The 18,128-nt window shown below is 38.5% G+C and overlaps 2 protein-coding genes across 6 annotated transcripts in view; one reads left to right on the top strand and one right to left on the bottom strand.

The window, feature by feature from the left end:
- LOC129780367 (serine-rich adhesin for platelets) overlaps window positions 1-18,128 on the top strand; it is a 239,832-nt gene that overhangs the window by 142,531 nt on the left and 79,173 nt on the right. For all 5 annotated transcript variants that reach the window (XR_008743896.1, XR_008743898.1, XR_008743895.1 and 2 more), the window contains exon 2: window positions 7,059-7,506. Coding sequence is in view for 1 of the 5 variants with exons in the window: in XM_055788556.1 (XP_055644531.1) it covers window positions 7,327-7,506 (180 nt within the window). In the remaining 4 variants the exon portion in view is untranslated. The remainder of the gene's footprint in view (window positions 1-7,058; window positions 7,507-18,128) is intronic.
- On the bottom strand, window positions 5,287-6,814 carry LOC129773292 (uncharacterized). The gene is made up of 2 exons (XM_055776888.1): window positions 5,543-6,814; window positions 5,287-5,481 (listed from the first exon to the last, which is right to left on the bottom strand). Exons 1-2 carry the CDS (start codon window positions 6,812-6,814, stop codon window positions 5,287-5,289), a joined length of 1,467 nt encoding a protein of 488 aa, XP_055632863.1.

The raw sequence follows: 18,128 nt of genomic DNA, 5'->3' as shown, positions 1-18,128 counted from the left end.
CAAAAATTCTGATTTTCGAGACCGGATTCACCCCCCCCCCCCTAAAAACACGTGTTATTTACGGATTATTTCGCAAAATATTGCCGACACGGTTGCCAGATATTTTCCCTGTTTTGTACCTTAGTTTCAAATAATGTTTTTTTTCAAAAAGATGAAATGGATGACATTTTGAGAGAGAACATTTGCATTGTTTTCACTCACAGAGGCTTTTCCCTATTCATAAACGAGATATTCTTTACGTTGCTGAGCCATTTCTAAACAAATCCTTCCAAAAAAAGGGTTGCCAGTTCTCGGTTGCTGCTGATGGCGCACGCTGCTCACATCGTAATATTTTCAGATGAAACATTGTTCACTTAGGAAGATGTTTTGAACTAGCGAAACGTTTGTGGACATGGAGTATTTTTTTAATAGATAAGGACATGAAGATCAATAAAAAATTTTACTATTACAACCAGTGTTGCCACATTTTAATCTGTACCAGAGGGATTAAAAATCGTTCTCATCTGTACTTTTTTTTTCCAAAAATCTGTACCATCGAAAATATTCGTTGTGGAAAAAATATATTTTATCAGAATTAAAAAAACTCATTTATTCACTACATTTTCTTTTAAATAAATATATATTTATTTCATTATTTTTTTTGTTTTATACAAAGTTCTTACAAGTTAAGTGAACAGCTTATGCTTTGCATCTTAATTCTAGCTTAATAAATTGCATTATTAAATGCTTGTTTTATTTGATATGATTTTTGTTTAATTTAAATGTTAGACATTTCTATTTCTTTTTTAATTTTTAATACAAACTACCTACTTAACCTATCCTTAACCTGTACCTATGAAATTACTATTTATTTACTACAAATACTACATTTACTTTTGCAAGTGTGTTTGATGATGCTTATACATAGCCACCATGTTTAATCAAATCTATTGATCTAAAAATAGTGTTCATCGTATCGTTGTTGAACCGATTTCGAATTTTATCTGATAATAGCAGAATGTAGGTTCAGAAACTCCTGATTAATTGCTAATATTTCTAATACTTACTTAGTCCGTTCTGACTGAACACTGAACATGTTCACAAAATCTGGAAAACGAATTTCATGCCCTAAAAGTGAAATTGCTCCGGAAAGAAATCGCCGTTTCATGAGTTGTCGGATTGGTGAACAAAAATTGTTTCTATATTAATAATGAAGGTCCCATCTCATTCCCCTACATAGGTTTGAGTTGGTTAATTATCTAATTGATAATTTTAAACAACATAACCAGTGTGGCAGAAGAACAACGAACTGATTTAATCTACAGATAAGAAATATCCGCTTTGTGATCGAACGTTAACTCAGCTTCATCTACTCAAAAGCTTGTAAAAAAAGCTTGAAAAGTTGTAAGAAGTGAAGAGTAAATCTTTCAGTTTCACCAAGTCACACTGCCACGTTCTGATTGGCCCGATTTACGGTTTCCCCAACACAGACGTCAAAACCAAGGAGTCTGGGGAAACCGGTATTGCAAATACACGCAAGTTGGGGGCGTTTTTGTTCACACCGGAATATATTTCTCTAACACGTACTTCTAAACTGGGGAACCTGGGAAAATCGTCATTTCAGATACAGCTTGAGCTTGAGCTTGGGTAGACTGTACAATTCGCAGTTGCTCTCCGTGATTGACGGGAAAATCGTCATTTCAGATACATTGAACATTCAAACAGGGTTGCAAACTATTATTTTCAAAAATCAGGAAGAAACCAGGATAGCTCACATTGGGTTGTCCGCAAAGTTCGTATCGATTTTTTGAGAAAAAAATGCCGTTTCCCCGAAAAATGAAAGAAATAAAAATTATTTTTATGCTGTCCATAAAATTTAAGTACTTGACCTTGAGGGAATTTCGCAGGGACCTAAACCTGTGATATTCTCAATACACAATATACGGTTAGTTCAGTAAGTTGAATAGAATATCCAAGCCAAACTATAAAATAATTTGTCGTGGTGTCAAAGGTACATAAAGTTTGCGTTGCCCTGGTGGAACACAAAGCTTATCAAATTAACTAATTCGGGAAGTTTGTCATGGATCGTTATCAGTTATTTGTTTCGGACATTATTTCTGGGAATTTATCGAGTGTTTTTCTGGTAGAAGCCCATAATACAGAATTCTTTTCCATTCTACCAGACACAGAATATGACATTCTTGGGGGTGAAAACCAGTTTTTGGGAGGGATAATCTATTCACCCCAAATTTTTGCCGTTCATTATTATTGTAAATGATCGATTGCCATCACCCGAACCGTTTTGGGTTCATAAAGCGAGTCGCGGATGATGGTTCGAAAATGGCAAAATTGAATGTTTGTCAGGAAATCAGAGAACACGTTTAAAAGTCTGGGAAATCCTGAAAAATCAGGGAGGTTGGCATCTCTGCATTCAAGCTTAAAGCCTCTCTAGTATAGAAAGTAGAAGTTGAAGTTGTTGATTCATGCAAGCCGGGGGTACTTCGGAATGTATGTCTAACACGGACCACAAAAGCGGGTACGAATGCAACGCTTTGGCTCGGTTATTCAAGACTGCATTGGAAGATATGCCTTCATATCTTCTGCTCACTGAATCCCTACCCATACCGTTTGATGATTAGGTAAAATGCTGTCATCAAATTTACTTGTAACGAAGAACATAACCATACATACATAGTACTGGAGACTGCAACATCCCAATTATGAGTTATCGGTTACATATCTTTGTAATACTAACCTCGAGCCAACCGCGAGTAATCGGTTACATATTACTAACATAGTAGTAAGACAAAAATTGTCAAAATATTGAACTCCCGGCCCCGTCAGGCTAACGCCATATGTGCCTTAATTATATATATATATATATATATATATATATATATATATATATATATATATATATATATATATATATATATATATATATATATATATATATATATATATATATATATATATATATATATATATATATATATATATATATATATATATATATATATATAGCAAATACGTTGAATTCAATTGAATTCGAAAATTGCTTCATTCAATCAAATCAAACTTCAATTGATTCCACTACGCCTATCTTTTTTTTCTTGAGATGAAGATGGTAGTTTTTTCATTGCAAATTAGTTGAACACTACTTCGTCGATTGCAATCTCAACGTTCATATCACATTTTCGACATGTGAAAATGCACTGCCGTTTACAATCAGCTATTGTTGTTGTTGCAATTTTAGGATCAAAAGATTTCATGACGGCGGATCGTAAAATTTTATTGTATTGAATGATAGTATCTATATATATAAAAATGGATTTCTGTTTGTCTGTCTATCTGTCTGTCTGATTCTTATGTACTCGGAAACTACTGAACCGATCAACATGAAAATTGGTATGTCGGGGTTTTTGGGGCCGGGGAAGGTTTTCGTGATAGTTTGAAACCCCTCCCCCTCTCTAAGGGAGGGCTGCCATACAAATTAAATACAAATTTCTGCTTTACTCGAGAATTATTCAAACAAATGAAACTAAATTAGGAATATTGAAGTATTAGGGTGCAATGAATATTTCTATGGTGGTTAGATACTCCTCCCCTCTCTCTTAGGTGGGGGGGGTGGGGGTCTGCCGTTCAAATGAAACACAAATTTTTACATTACACGAGAATTAACCAAGAAAATGAAACAAAATTTGGCATGTGGAGGTTTTAGGGTGTAATAAATGTTTCTATGATGGTTAGACTCTCTACCCCCCTCTCCTAGAGGGGGGAGGTGCTGCCATACAAATTAAACACAAATTTCTGCATTACACGAGAATTAACCAAGCAAATGAAACCAAATTTTGCATGTGGAGGTTTTAGGGTGCAATAAATGTTTTTACGGTGGTGAGACACTCCACCCCCTCTCTAAGGGGGAACTGCCATAGAAATGAAACACAAATGTCTGCATAACTCGAGAGCTATTCAAGCACAATTTGGGATGCAAGGCTTTTTGGGTATGAGAAATGTTTCTGTGATGGTATGACACCCCTCCAAACATGACAATTGAAAATTTTCAGAAAACTCTGAAGGAAAAAGGGAAAATTCGGAAAATTAAATTCCCATATGTTCTACAATTACATAGTGACAAGTGCTGTTAGTTCATTTGATGTTTGCGCTAGCGAAATTGATCTTTGTTCGAAACTGGAAATGGATTTTAATGAGATGAAACGCACTCTTATATCTTCTTCTATCTATACCAAAAAAAGGATCGCAGGATGTTTTGATAAGAGCAGAACTCGAGGGAGGAATTGTCCGATTTAGGGCTGTCTTTATTCTATCATATTTCCTGTATAAAACATTTATTCCATGTAACGGAGGAACATGTTATTTGCAAGTGGTTGAAAAATCTTGAACGAGAATTGTGTCTGAAAATAATCTGATATTATAATGATGAGCTTTGTTAGAAATACTAGGAATTTTATAGTGAAAGGTAAATTCAACGGGGTCGATTAAAAGATCAATCAATGAACAGTTCTGTGATTGGACCCAAGAACTTGCTCATAGTAAGAAAATGTGAATGTTTGAAGGTATTGATAACAAAAAACAAATTTTGGGCGGTACGAAGTTTGCCGGGTCAGCTAGTGCAAGATTAGTTTAGAAAGATTATGTATAAGCATCATCAAACGTGCGAGCGATCCAAGGCTTACAAATGTTAATATAAAATTACAGCAAATGTGGTGTTCATAGGAAGTGCATGTAATATTTCGATGAAAATGAATGAGTATTTTTTATGCTAGCATAACAGATTGTTTTTACGGTACAGATGAAGATGAGACAACACTGCTTACAACACACCATTAAAGATCATTTGCTACATTGTTCCAAAGATTTTTTGGAGATGAAAGTTTCTGATGTCAACAAAATTTGACGTCGGTGCTTGAAGTTGTTCCAAAGTGATGTAAGGAAAATTTGTCGCGTTTCACCAACACTTCTGTATGGCCCGCATCATCGCCCACATTATGTCCATAGGATTTCAGCATTCAGAATTACATGCTAGGAAAGTTGGGTGATTTAAATCGTATAAATTATGACACATTTAAGAATCGTTTGGTGAAGATCTGGAACGAAATGTCTATCGAAATCGTGTGAGTGATATTTTCGAAAAGCGTTTGCGGCGAAAGATTTGAACGGAACTAATTCCACTGTCATTTTACTACTTACCATGAATATAAAGAGATACCAGAGAAGAAATGTTTACCAGTTTTGCGATTGTGGCATCAATAGAGTTTTCACTGTATTTTATTTACAAACAATTATCTACACACCAGTTATCAGGCAAAATTTGAACTTTTCTTCCATAATTCTCACGCTCTCGTCGAATTCATAACCAGTCGCATTGAGGCAGCTTACTATCCGTCCGGTCACAATCTGCTCATCCCCTGTCACCCAATCGGCAACAGCGGCCGTCCTGTTCTGTATCCGTTTGGAGTGTTCCGGAAATTCGGCAAAGTACTACAAATAAAACATGTGAATTAGTTGTATATTTGCAGAGTGATTTGGTAAAACCACTTACCGAGGAGCTACAATTGCTGCTTCCGTATTGGCATATTGTGGTCAATCCGACCGCTATCGACACAGCGGCACCCCTGATATAGTCCAGCATTGTTTTGACAATCTGTATAGTCGGTCGAAAGGCGTTCGATTCCAGCTTAATACAGTTCGACAATTTTCCAATCCAAACCAATTGCTGTTGCAGCTGCTGGAAGTATTGCCGGGCACAAGGGACGCTGTATGCACTCGAGTTTGCAATATCCAAATTGTCAACCATTTTGGTACCCGAATCGAGCAATGTTTTCGTGAGCAAATCGGTGTGATTCTGTAGAGATGCGCTGACAGTTTCCATGGTGAGGTTAGATCTTAGCTCAACAGTTTCGGAGAAACTACTATTTGCCGTTACCATGTCGGCTAGGAATTGGGTCAGGTTGCTGATATCTCCATTGTTATAATCATTTGCACGAGAGACTATCGCGGCGTATACCTGGTTGATGGATTTAACGGTGTTGACCTGCTGTTCGATGACCTTCTTCCAGACATCAATAACTGTTCGGTTGAAGCTGAGTTGCATATTTTGAGTGCTACTGTTGCTCAATGTATTCAACTGTGTTTGATAGGCCTTCAATTGAATGCTCAAACTCACTGATGTCGTCATAATGTTTGCTATATCCGATAGATCTATTCGAATATCTCTAAGCGGAATGCAAAGATTTGCAATCACGGTACTGTTGATAAAAGTTGTAACGTTTCTATTGGATACCGGATACGACTCACTAGCTGCTTTTTCGGCTTGAGTCCTCAGTGTACCCAAACTGTCCGCTAAACTGGACAAAGCTTTCGTTAAAGTCTTAATTTTACCGTGTAGTTGTTGATAGAGATACATTTTAAAATCCATTTGCAAATCATCCGCGACTTTCTCGGCATTCTGAATAGCGGTTGCCGTGTCACTTAGCGTTTGAGTTATGTTCGCGAATAAGTCACTAACGTTAACATTCACCCTGGTGGCAGCAGCCAAAATGCCTACCAATAATTTATCCATTGGCTTCGTTAGGTTATTTGCAATGATGATCAGGCTTTGTGAAACTTCACCGTTTTCAGATCCGATCTTAATGGTCCCGTTAGCTTTAATTATCGGAATGATTCCGATTCCAATTGATTGAGCAATAGCGGTGGTATAGCTGGGTACCGTAGCATTGAGTCCAAATCCGCACTGGACACCATTAATGACACTGAACACCAACAGAAGACATGGAGCCAATAGCCTCCTGCTCGTATTTCCCGAACGATACATTTGTCGTGAACCGTAGCTTAAGAACTAATTAGGGCGAACCTATATTCGAAATATTTATACTCTCATCTCATTAATGAAGAGAAGACTATAGGCTAATATTCGTCCAAACCACCGCTACAAGTGTGCGCCTGACACAGTTTGAATTGGACAAAAAATTCTACGACAAATAGATGAAATGCTATTCATTCCAATCATGTGTTAACTTACGCTAAAGCTATGATGAACATTTATTTTTCATTTTCAGATCGATGCACATAACCGGAGAACGGTGCTCTCACCCAATAAAAGAATTCAAAATATAAAACTGCAATCGAAGTTGAGTGACACTGGCCGTATTGACAGACTGTTGTGTTAAAACGGAGCACACACACACACACACACGAAAACCCGGCAAACCAGTTCGAGACGACTCCAAACCAGACCCCATTCCATAAGGGTGTCAATACCGGGCACCCAACAACAACACAACCAACTACGGCGGTGGACTTATCTGGCAAACGACAGACGAAATAATGGAAGTGGCCGCAACAACATCTTCAACTGGATCAACCCCGGTAGCCAGGGCATTACGCGGTCCATTTCAAAGGGAGGTCCGCGAGTGGCAGCATGTTGATCCTAATACGGGAGCGTTGCTGACGGGCCGGCTCGAAGCGGACCGCTGGGTCAACGGCCCTTTGAACACCTATGGAAAGGTAAGTTTGTTTTATCGGTGTACTGTACTGTGCCGCAATTGGAGATACAGTATTTCACGGGAGAGAAAAAAACTGCTTCAGCATCGCCGCCCCGCAATGTTATTCATTATGAGGGCTGGAATAGCTGTATTTTGTGGAATATGCACTCGTGTTATGTGGAATTGACCGTTAATGATATTTGTCTCTGAATTACTTCTTTTCGGAACATATTTTTACTGTTAAATTTTACCAATATAGATGTAACAACACCAGAATATTATTCACCATGATTTCATCTTCCCGAAACAGAATTTAGTTAAAGGTGAAATAATATGTAAATAACAGCTAATCCATCTTTGGAAGTTAAGAAAAACTGAATTTTTGAAAAATTGTTGTATTTTTTTGTTCAAATCATAAAAATATGATTCACTGAGAATCCTGATCGAATAATCAGCTAATAATGTTTTAGTTATGTTCGGGACAAAGCAAAAGGTTTAGTGGTTAAAATGAAAGTTGTTGCTCAAGATTTACCAACAGACCTCATCTCTGTTTTCATTATTTTATCGATAGGATGTTTATTATTTATTGAGCTATTCATGTTTTGTTCACGGCTCTGTGATAAACTCACGGCATCTCACAGAGAAATCAGAGGAATGACATGCTGTAATTCTGGTCGAGTAGTTTTTGGAACAATTATCCGACAAGTAAGTGAGCTGGTGTAAGAGGATGGAGCTCTGTGAGGACGTCCGTAAACGATTTGAGAGGTCTCAAATTTAAATAGCCTTCTACTCGGGACAAAAGTGTCTTCAAACCTTTCTTGACGACAGATGTGCATTCCAGGATTCAGAGGAGGTACTTTTTGACAACTCACAGCAGCTTCCAACAATCAGTCAAACTGTGAGACCCCCGAAGGATTAAAGTATCATTTTTTCCGCGCATCCTTTTTGGATTTCTTCATTATGTTTACGACTTCATTGTTTTTCGAGAAGTTTTTTCCAATTTATTACGTCCACCGAACGAAATCGATCTCATTGTCGGAATGTAAGTGCGAATATTTGTTTCTGCCTGAAACCCCAGAGACCCTGGACAGATTTGGCGATAGATAAGTCCGAAATCGATAAGTCCGATAAGTCGGATAAGTCCGTTCTAAATGAATCGCTACGTAAGCCTCGCTTGCTCCCCTTCCGGTAGCGTTAGCATACATAAACCGGGTGAAAATTATCTACCATAGTTGTAGATAATGGCCGTAGCGCATAAGGATTGCATTACCGTGTCAAAATTTCAATAACCGGTTATTCGGTAATGAAAATTTAATTACCGGTAAAACCGGTAAAAACATACTTTAAAATAATGATTAGTTTACAAAAAAAAAACATTTTGTAAATTTTTGCTGGTTGAAGTAATACTTTAGAACACAGAGAATGTTGATTTTGTCGTTTTCTGTCTAGATTTCATTATCTCATTAACAAAGATTCCAGAAGAGGAAAATGCCCATTCGGAGTCCAATGATGTTGGGCGTACAGTACGAAGAGCATCGAATACCATTGTCATGTATTTGCCTCTGATGCTCTTTTCACAGAAACTCTTGTCCGAGGGTTTTCATCAATCCGTTCATAGACGTTGAGCTTGGGCTGGACGTACCTTTGATTGTTGCAATCGTCGTTTAAGTTTTTCCTTGATGCTCAACTGTTCTGCTGGTTTCGCATTGTCCAGTGAATTTTTTTCCTCCTGTTGTCCAGCTACTGAAGCAATATCATCATCGTCAAATTTGATCAAGTCAAAAGTTCATCTTTAATTGTGTCACGACCACGAGCAGAATGATTATTCCTATACGGGAACAAATCTGCATATACGAAACGTCAATCCTTCCAATTTCTGATGGTTGCTCCGATAGCTATTCTAGCATAAAATGCAATCTTGCGTCAGTTTCATAAAGGGTGCATTTCTTCCGAAATAGCAGTTCAACAGCGACCAGAACTGGTTCGAGGGCATCAACCAATTCCTTTATCTTGTGTTTCGTTTTCAGATCGAGCAGCGATTTTTGAACTGAAATTCGGAGGTCGTAGAATCGGCGCAACACTGCCAGTTGTGTTTTTCCGATCTTATTTGATTCTCGAGTAATATTCCAAGGCGGCTCAAATGCAAATATTATTTATGGTGTAAAAATAAAAATTACTGAAATTACCGGTAATTCGGTAACGGAAAATGATCCGGTATTACCGGTACAACCGGTAACGGTAAAACCGGTTAACAATCCCTAGTATCGCAGTCATATGGTTGGCAGGTTAATTGGCCTTTCATGAAATGCCCTTTCAGTTCAGAATGCGATATCATCGATTGCGTTCACCCAATGGTCATTTAACACTAGCTGACCCGGCAAACTTCGTCCTGCCCAAAATTATTTTTTTATCAATACTTCCAAACATTCATGTTTCTTACTAAGCGCACGTTCATGGGTCCAATCGCAGAACTGATCATTGATTTATCTTCTAATCTATCCTTTATAATTACCTTTTACTATGAAATTCATAGTACTTCTACCACAACTCGTCATTATAATATCAGATTATATTCAGACACAATTCTCGTTCAAGATTTTTCAACCACTTGCAAATAACATGTATCTCCGTTAAATGGAATAAATGTTTTATACATAAAATATGATAGAATAAAGACAGTCCTAAATCGGACAATTCCTTTCTCGAGTTTTGCTAGAGTGGTGAGGAGGAGTGTCTATTTACCACATAAACGTTTCTTGCTCCCTATAACCTTCATATGCTGAATTTGGCTGTATTTGCTTTATTAATTCTTGTGTTATGCATAAATTTAGGCTTGATTTGTATTTGCATGGTTTTGACTATCTGCTACAGTTTTCAACGGATTTAGTTCGGAAACCATACTAGACATTGTATAACCTCAATTTCATGATCCTGATACTACATCATCTTTAACACTTTAATAGGCACCTAAGTGTAATTATAGGATATGTAGAAAAATAATAAATTATAATGTTATACTATACTTTTATTAGTGCGGATATATTTTTATAGTGCGGATGGTTTGTACTGCAGCTTTTAGCGAAACCCATATACACCTATACCTCGCTATACGGCCGCTCTTTATACGGAATTTCCTTACAACGGCCCTCTGCAATTCAGGCACGTTTTCGATTTACGGCCTAAAATGTTTCGTTATAACGGCAAAAAAATGTTCCGCAACGGTTGTTGTCTCCGCTGTTGCCACTTTACTGACTGATTCGATTCGGATTTTCTGTTGCCGTTGCCGCAATTTTTGCATGCTGCATCGTATAATTTGAGGGGTTCAGAAGGAAAGGGGTGCAGGCAGCGTTGCCGATGTTCCAGTTTAAAGTGGATTCTTCCAGTTTTTTCTCTCTCAATCCAGTTAAACAGTTTAATCCTAAAATCCTCCAGTTTTTCTAAATAACATCCAGTTTTATCCAGTTTGTTTTTATATGTGTGCTTCAGTTTTACCGATTTTATGTAAAATAAAGTAACACTTGAGCAGTGTTTATTTTACACTGAATCTTTTTAGTACTGGAATAATATTCTGGGACCTGATAAACCTGAGACCTGATAAAAAATTATTCCATAATTTTAATACATAGATCACTGCATAAATCAGTTTAATGAGACGTGAGTTTGACAATTTTGCGCAACGTGTTTCATCTCTCATTTGTTGAAATTTCCAATGTCCGCATTCAAATGTTAACGAGCTGAAAGAAACCACAAAAAACGTCAAACCTAAGGATGATTTCTCTTATTCTACATTCTTCTTGACTGAGAAAAAGGTATATACAGGTATATGGTCAAACGGAATACTACATAAATCAAAATTCGCGTTAGAAGAAAAAAAACTGAGAATTTAAGTTAGATGACGTGTCCCCATGCACCACAATTAATCTGAACATGACATGACATGATGGACATGGTGTACATAAAGCAATAAATATTAGATTTTCCAAGTATTACCAAATAAACCCGTTTTTCTAGAGGGTTAAGAAAAATTATCCTCAAATATTGTTTCACAGCAATGTTCGAGTAATGGTTAATGCCATTTCAATCTGCTCGAATAAAGGGTGTGTCACATCAAATTGCATCACGGAAAAAACGCTGTAGAAATTTAATTTTTAGGAATAATATCTTCAGCTTTCGCTTATAATCAGATAAGAGTGTATAGATCACGTTGGCCATGCTTCACTGTCAATTTTTCGTAAATTTGGAAAAATGTCGTCGAACGAAAAAGAGCGTCGTGAATTAATCCTGTGCACTCATTTCGAGAATCCGGAGTTGTCACATCGGGACATCGGTAAGATGCTGGGAATCGTCCAATCCACGGTCAGCAGAGTACTAAAACGATACTTCGAGAACCTAACCATCGACCGGAAGGTGAAGAACGGCAAAAATGGATGCTCCGTCAGTGAAAAAGATCACAAGCGCGTAGTTAAGCAGGTTAGACGTGATCCGAGAAGTTCGATCCGGGATGTCGCCAATAAGCTGAATTTATCAAGTTCATTCGTCCAGCGGACCAAGCAGCGGGAGGGCCTGCGTACATACAAGGTTCAGAAGGCTCCTAACCGCGACGAAAGGCAAAACATGGTGGGGAAGACGCGAGCCCGGAAGCTGTACACCGAATTGCTGACGAAGCCGCATTGCCTGGTAATGGACGACGAAACCTACGTCAAAGCGGACTTTCGTCAGCTACCGGGCCTGTTGTTCTTCTCCGCAGAGGACAAATTCAGCGTTCCGGAGGAGATTCGCAAGCAGAAACTATCCAAGTTTGCCAAAAAGTACATGGTGTGGCAAGCGATCTGCTCTTGCGGAAAGCGGAGCGCCCCCTTCGTGATGACCGGCACGGTAAACGGGCAGGTTTACCTTAAGGAGTGCCTGCAGAAGCGCTTACTACCACTTTTGAAGCAGCACGAGGGCCCGACCATCTTCTGGCCGGATCTCGCTTCGTGCCACTATTCAAAGGACGTGTTGGAGTGGTACGAAGCCAACGGGGTCACCTTCGTGCCAAAGGAAATGAACCCGCCCAACGCGCCGGAGCTTCGCCCAATAGAGAAATATTGGGCGATTATAAGGCAGGCCCTCCGGAAGAACCCAAAAGTTGTCAAATCGGAGGCGGACTTCAAGAGAAAAAGGATTTCTGTTCAAGAAAAACTACAACCTGACGTTGTACAGAACCTTATGGACGGGGTAAAGAGGAAGGTGCGAGCATACGGGCTCGGGCTCGAAGTATGAATAAAAAGAAAATGCCAAAAGTTGTTTAATAGTTTTTATTTTACTGTCTAAAATTTTCAAAAGGATCGGTCTACTGGGCGAATTTCTACAGCGTTTTTTCCGTGATGCAATTTGATGTGACACACCCTTTAATATGAAAAATTAATTTTTATTACACGAATCTTCGAAGCAAATTTTATTTCTCAATCCTTGGAATGGGTAAAAAAGCCATTTTAAATCTGACTATTATGAAATAAAACGGATTTACAGGATTCAGTTTTCTTCCAATTTTTGAAGAGAAATCTTCCAGTTTTTTGAAAAATATTGTTGGCATCCCTGGGTGCAGGTGAGTTGATCGATCTCTCTTCATCAACTTTTTCTTTAATTAATAATTCAACTTTAAAAACGTTCCAATTTGAGTTTGCTAAGGAATCCGATAGAAGAGGTTCTGACCTATCTTCTATATTGTCAAATACAGCTGGGGATGGGTTTGCTATTAAGTTATAACCGAAAGAGAGAGTCGATGTAGAGAAATCGATGATTTTTTTTTTTTTTATTTCTGTATTATAGTGACTTTCAACACATTTGGCTGGTTCGTCACTTTTACCTTCCATTTCGGAAGAATGTCGGGAGTGAGAATTGAACTCGTGACCTTTAGCGTGAAATCGATGATGTCACTTACACCCCTTTCATTTAGAGCCCTTAATTTTTTTTTTGGAAAATGATATTTTTGGGAAAGTTGGAAATGTAATTTTGCTAAGAGATACTGAAAAACTACTTGGGTTTTCAATCAATGCAGTATTCCAATTTCGCTTTAAACAGCTCTAAATAGATTTTACATCACTAGGTTTGCGAATTATGGACCAGGGTAATCAGATGGCGCCATTTACACTGACCTGAAAGCGGCATTCGATCGTGTCGACCATGAAATCATGGTAGCCAAGGAGTCAATCTAGCTTGCCTTCCTAGCTAAGCTTATATCTAAACATTCGAAGAGTTACCATTAGAGCGGGTACTTCTCAATCGAGGTGGATTTAGAATGAGTTCGATGGACCGTTAGGACTGTGCTATTCTTACCGTTCGTTGAAGACGTCAGTGGGCTCTGGTTGAAGCTGATGATGTAGAAATTTATCTGCCCACTAAGGACTGACACAGCATGTTGCCGACTTCAAAAACTGATTGATTCATTTGCGAACCTTTACTGCTCCTTAGTGCATTCTATCCCTGATACAAACTATGCTGTTTGGGATCAGCATTATGAAACTTGGATACTTCATCTAGAAATGGTATACGAACTTGTCCACAAAAACATCGATGCTTCATGTGGGACTTTGTCTGCTATTTTGCGTAGCTTCTCTTAAGGTGACGCATGGATATTATGGACAAGACTGATCATAAAATACTGTTGAGAGACTTCGATTACCATGCTGTTTTGTTGCAGATTCAGCAATACTGCCCTCTTCGACCTCAACGGAACTCACAGATACAACGAGTTGATGGCATGACATTTGTTCTGGTCTTCATGGACCTATTCTCGTTAGATGGGATTATAAATCAAACAATCTTGCCCTTTCAGTTAATTCTATGTGCAATGGTAATAAGCTTGTTTAAAATAGTAGTGATAGTTTTCATTCTGTTATATGTGTTATTTTTGTATTAGGTGTACCGGTAATTTTCTTCGGTTTTACAACATATGGCGTAACTTGATTATTAATCCAGTGAATCAAATATCCAGACATTCGTTGGAAAGCTACTGTCATTGTGCGTCTTTTCCTTTACTTTTATACTGAATATGTAAAAAAGTTGAAGCATAAACAACATAGTTTTTTGCCACTTAGAATATGTCGAATTTCGTACCAACGAGAGTGTTATTACGGGGAGTGTTACTTCATTATTTCAATATGAAGAAAAAAGCTGCGGAAAGTCAACGCATTTTGGTGGAAGTTTATGGTGACCATGCTCCAACTAGCGAACGTGTCAGACGTGGTTTGCACGGTTCAAAAGCGGTAATTTTGACTTGGAAGACGAAGAACGTTCCGGATCGCCAAAAAAGTTTGAAGATGAAGAATTGAAGGCTTTACTCGATCAAGATCCATCACAAATGCAACAAGAACTTGCAGATACACTTGGAGTAGCTCAACAAACCATATCCGGTCGTTTAATAGCAATGGGAATTATCCGAAAGATAGGACATTGGGAACCGCATGAATTGAAGCCACGAGACGTCGAACGCCGTTTTTTCACGTGCGAACAACTGCTCCAACGGCATAAAAGAAACGGTTTTTTGCATCGAATCGTTACTTGCGATGAAAAGTGGGTCCATTATGACAATCTTAAACGTCGGGCAACCTATGGATGCCCCTGCCATGCATCAACATCGACTACCGCGCGGAATATTCACGGTCAGAAGGTTATACTGTCTATTTGGTAGGACCAGCTGGGTGCTATAAGCTGCTAAAACCTAATAAAACCATGACGGGGACCCCAATTGATGCGTTTGGACCGTGCACTGAAGGAAAAACGGCCACAATATGAGCAAAGACACAAAAAAGTTATTTTGTAGCATGACAATGCTCGGTCGCATGTCGCGACATCGGTCAAAACATATTTTGGAACGCTGAAAAGGGAAGTCCTATCCCGCCCGCCGTATTCTCCAGACATTTCTCTGTCCGATTATTACATTTTTCGATCGATGCAAGGTTGACCAGCATTTCTCCAATTTTGATGAAGTCAAAAATTTGATCGATTCGTGGTTAGCCGACAAACCGGCCGATTATTACCGCAAAGGCATCCTTGAATTGCCAGAGAGATGGGAAAAAGTTGTGTCTAGCGATGGGTAATACTTTGAATATTAAATTTGTAACCATTTTTGCAGAATAAAGCATTATTTTTGAAAAAAAAACGAACAAACTTACCGGTACTCCTATTATATAAACAATAAAGAAGATATGATAAATAATAGTCGTGAGATCGTCATCTACAAAAAAATGGTGGAAGTTTTCTTACTAGCACTGAAAGCTAGTTCAGAAACACAGTGGTTTTTTCTTCGGTTTAAATAAAAGTCGAACTAAAGCAATGATGACAGGCGAATATCGCGAATCAGTGATGTGTATGTAAATTCATTCCGAGAATTCGCAACCCCAAACAAATCAAGTGTTTTACGACAGACAGACAGACAGCATCAGCAGACACGGAATGACACTATTGTATACAGCATGTAAACACAATCTGACAGCGGCGAGAGGTGAGACAACACGTTCCCATCCATTCGTGTACACCAAACCTAACAAAATCCCGATTCCGCAGTGGCGCGATGTTGAACGACTAAACCGAGCTGAAATGTTCTGTAGCTGAGGCTGAGACTGAGGCTGTTTGATAGCTTTGACTCAAAACATGTGTCTTTTTTCCGCGCTCTTATTGCCGGATTACCGTCATGATGATGGTGCTGATGACTGTTATTACGGCTAGGCGAAGGAAACCAGTGATGCTATTACCATACATGAACACGGCAGCAGCTTGGTATACCTTTGCATGGTTTACGTTCCGTATCTAGGTTCGCTACCCTCATTGCACTCTGTGGAGGAAAATAAAAACAAAGCTCTGCCTTGCTCTTCGGGGGAAAAAACAGCTGTTAATAGGCGCAATTTTCTCAGAAAACATTACGTTACCTGCGTTTCCACCGTGAGGATTAGTTGAAAATGAAAGTTTGTTGTTCAAAGCTCAAGAAAAAGGAACGGGTGGTCCCGAGAGGCAAATGATTAAGAACATTCACTCACTCATTGTTCAACTTCCATTATCCCCGGTTGAAAAAGGAATTTCAAACGAAGAAATCGGTACGATCATTACAGCATATAATAACCTGTTCCGCTAGTGAGACTGAAATTTCCATTGAAACGCAAATAAACTACTCCACACGCAATTTATCAGATCCTATTTGGGAAACAATATGCTCTCAAGACTGAACATTACATGAACGGCTATCAGCAAATGTAAATTAATTGTAACCCTAATCCAGGTATCTGGCTAGACATGAGCTCCGTACGCAGAGTAACACTCCATTGAACAATGAAATATCATAGACTTCTCAGGGTGGTTCCCATTTGCTGCACTCAGTGGCGCAAAGTTTCGCTGACTGCTCGCAGCCAGAACCAGCCCATCTTCCAGCGGATCGGATATAGACACTCATTGTTCAGCTTCCATAAAAGCTTATCTGTGCACACATCAGACTACTACTTTGCTTACAATCGTCCGATTGGGACGAAATGCGGTAGCACTAGCTGTCATGAGGTTGCGGTTAAGGTTGCGGGTATCCAAGCATGGGTGATTAAGGTTGGCGTTGAACGCCACTCTTAAGCTGCAGACTTGAGTGCATAGAGGGTGCACTTTAGCATCCGCATCAGCATTGCACACTTCGGTCGATGAACACCGTCAGAGATTACTGGAATCATTGGGGGCACAGACAGAAACCAGCAGTCAAGCTTTCGTCGTATCTGTTCGCGGTAAATTGCGTGTGGCTGGCTCCGATTGATCATTTCAAAGAGTGTACTAATATAAACAAACAATCGGAACCTTTAGCGGAGTCACAATGTGACATTCACACAGTTGAACACGGGTGAAGGTGATGGGCTTCATGATGATGATGATTCTCATGGGGTTTAAAAGATTTAAAACAAACGATGCGCTGTAGCATTCGGAAGGGCGGTGACCTCCCAGCTAATGTATTTATGTATACGAACCTCATGGCAGATATACTGTATACCAGCTCACATCATTGGTTCTTATTTTGTTCCTCGTGGTTGTGTATTGTTGACTTTGCTGTCGTGTGGTTTTGCAAAACTTACCATTCGCTTATTCAGTAAAAAACGATCAATAGTATGCGATGAAAGCTATTACAGTATAAATATTTTATACCCTTATGATTAAATCATTTTTCATTCTTTGATTACATTTTAGTCTCTTAAAATCTTAGTTTTATTCTGAACAATGCACATGCTCTTCATCATGGACAACACTAGCAATCACTGACTGTGCTCTTTTATGTAACTGTTGGAATATGTATTTTGGGAAGATGCCAATAATGCTGAAATATTTTAAACGGTAATATTTCAATTAGTTTATGAATCTTATGTTAATCAATTGGTGGAAGATGGCAAAATCGTTCGACATGTGAAAAATTGAAAACAAAATGAAAGATCAACTTGAACTATAGAGTTTAAGTTTTTTCCACATAAATTGAAAAAAAATTCACCAAAGAAAGACACGTGAGAGCGGACTCCAAAATAGCGTAAAAAAGTCGTGTTTTGGATACCTTCCTCTATTATTTTCTGTGAGAATTTACCACATTTGATTTTTTTTTTTTTGAAGAAGTAAGAATTATTAAATATGTCTGTTTTCAGCTACCAT

Source organism: Toxorhynchites rutilus, chromosome 3 (assembly GCF_029784135.1).
Source record: "Toxorhynchites rutilus septentrionalis strain SRP chromosome 3, ASM2978413v1, whole genome shotgun sequence".
In the NCBI taxonomy this organism is placed as follows: Eukaryota; Metazoa; Arthropoda; class Insecta; order Diptera; family Culicidae; genus Toxorhynchites; species Toxorhynchites rutilus.
The sequence above is the reverse complement of the archived record's forward strand: the minus strand, read 5'-3'. Positions and strand labels throughout refer to the sequence as shown.

Excerpts from the sequence above, each read along its gene's own strand:
- LOC129773292 (XM_055776888.1), bottom strand. The coding sequence starts at position 6,814 with ATGTATCGTTCGGGAAATACGAGCAGGAGGCTATTGGCTCCATGTCTT. Across the intron at positions 5,482-5,542 it reads GCAGCAATTGTAGCTCCTCG|TACTTTGCCGAATTTCCGGA; the intron begins GTAAGTGGTTTT and ends TTTTATTTGTAG.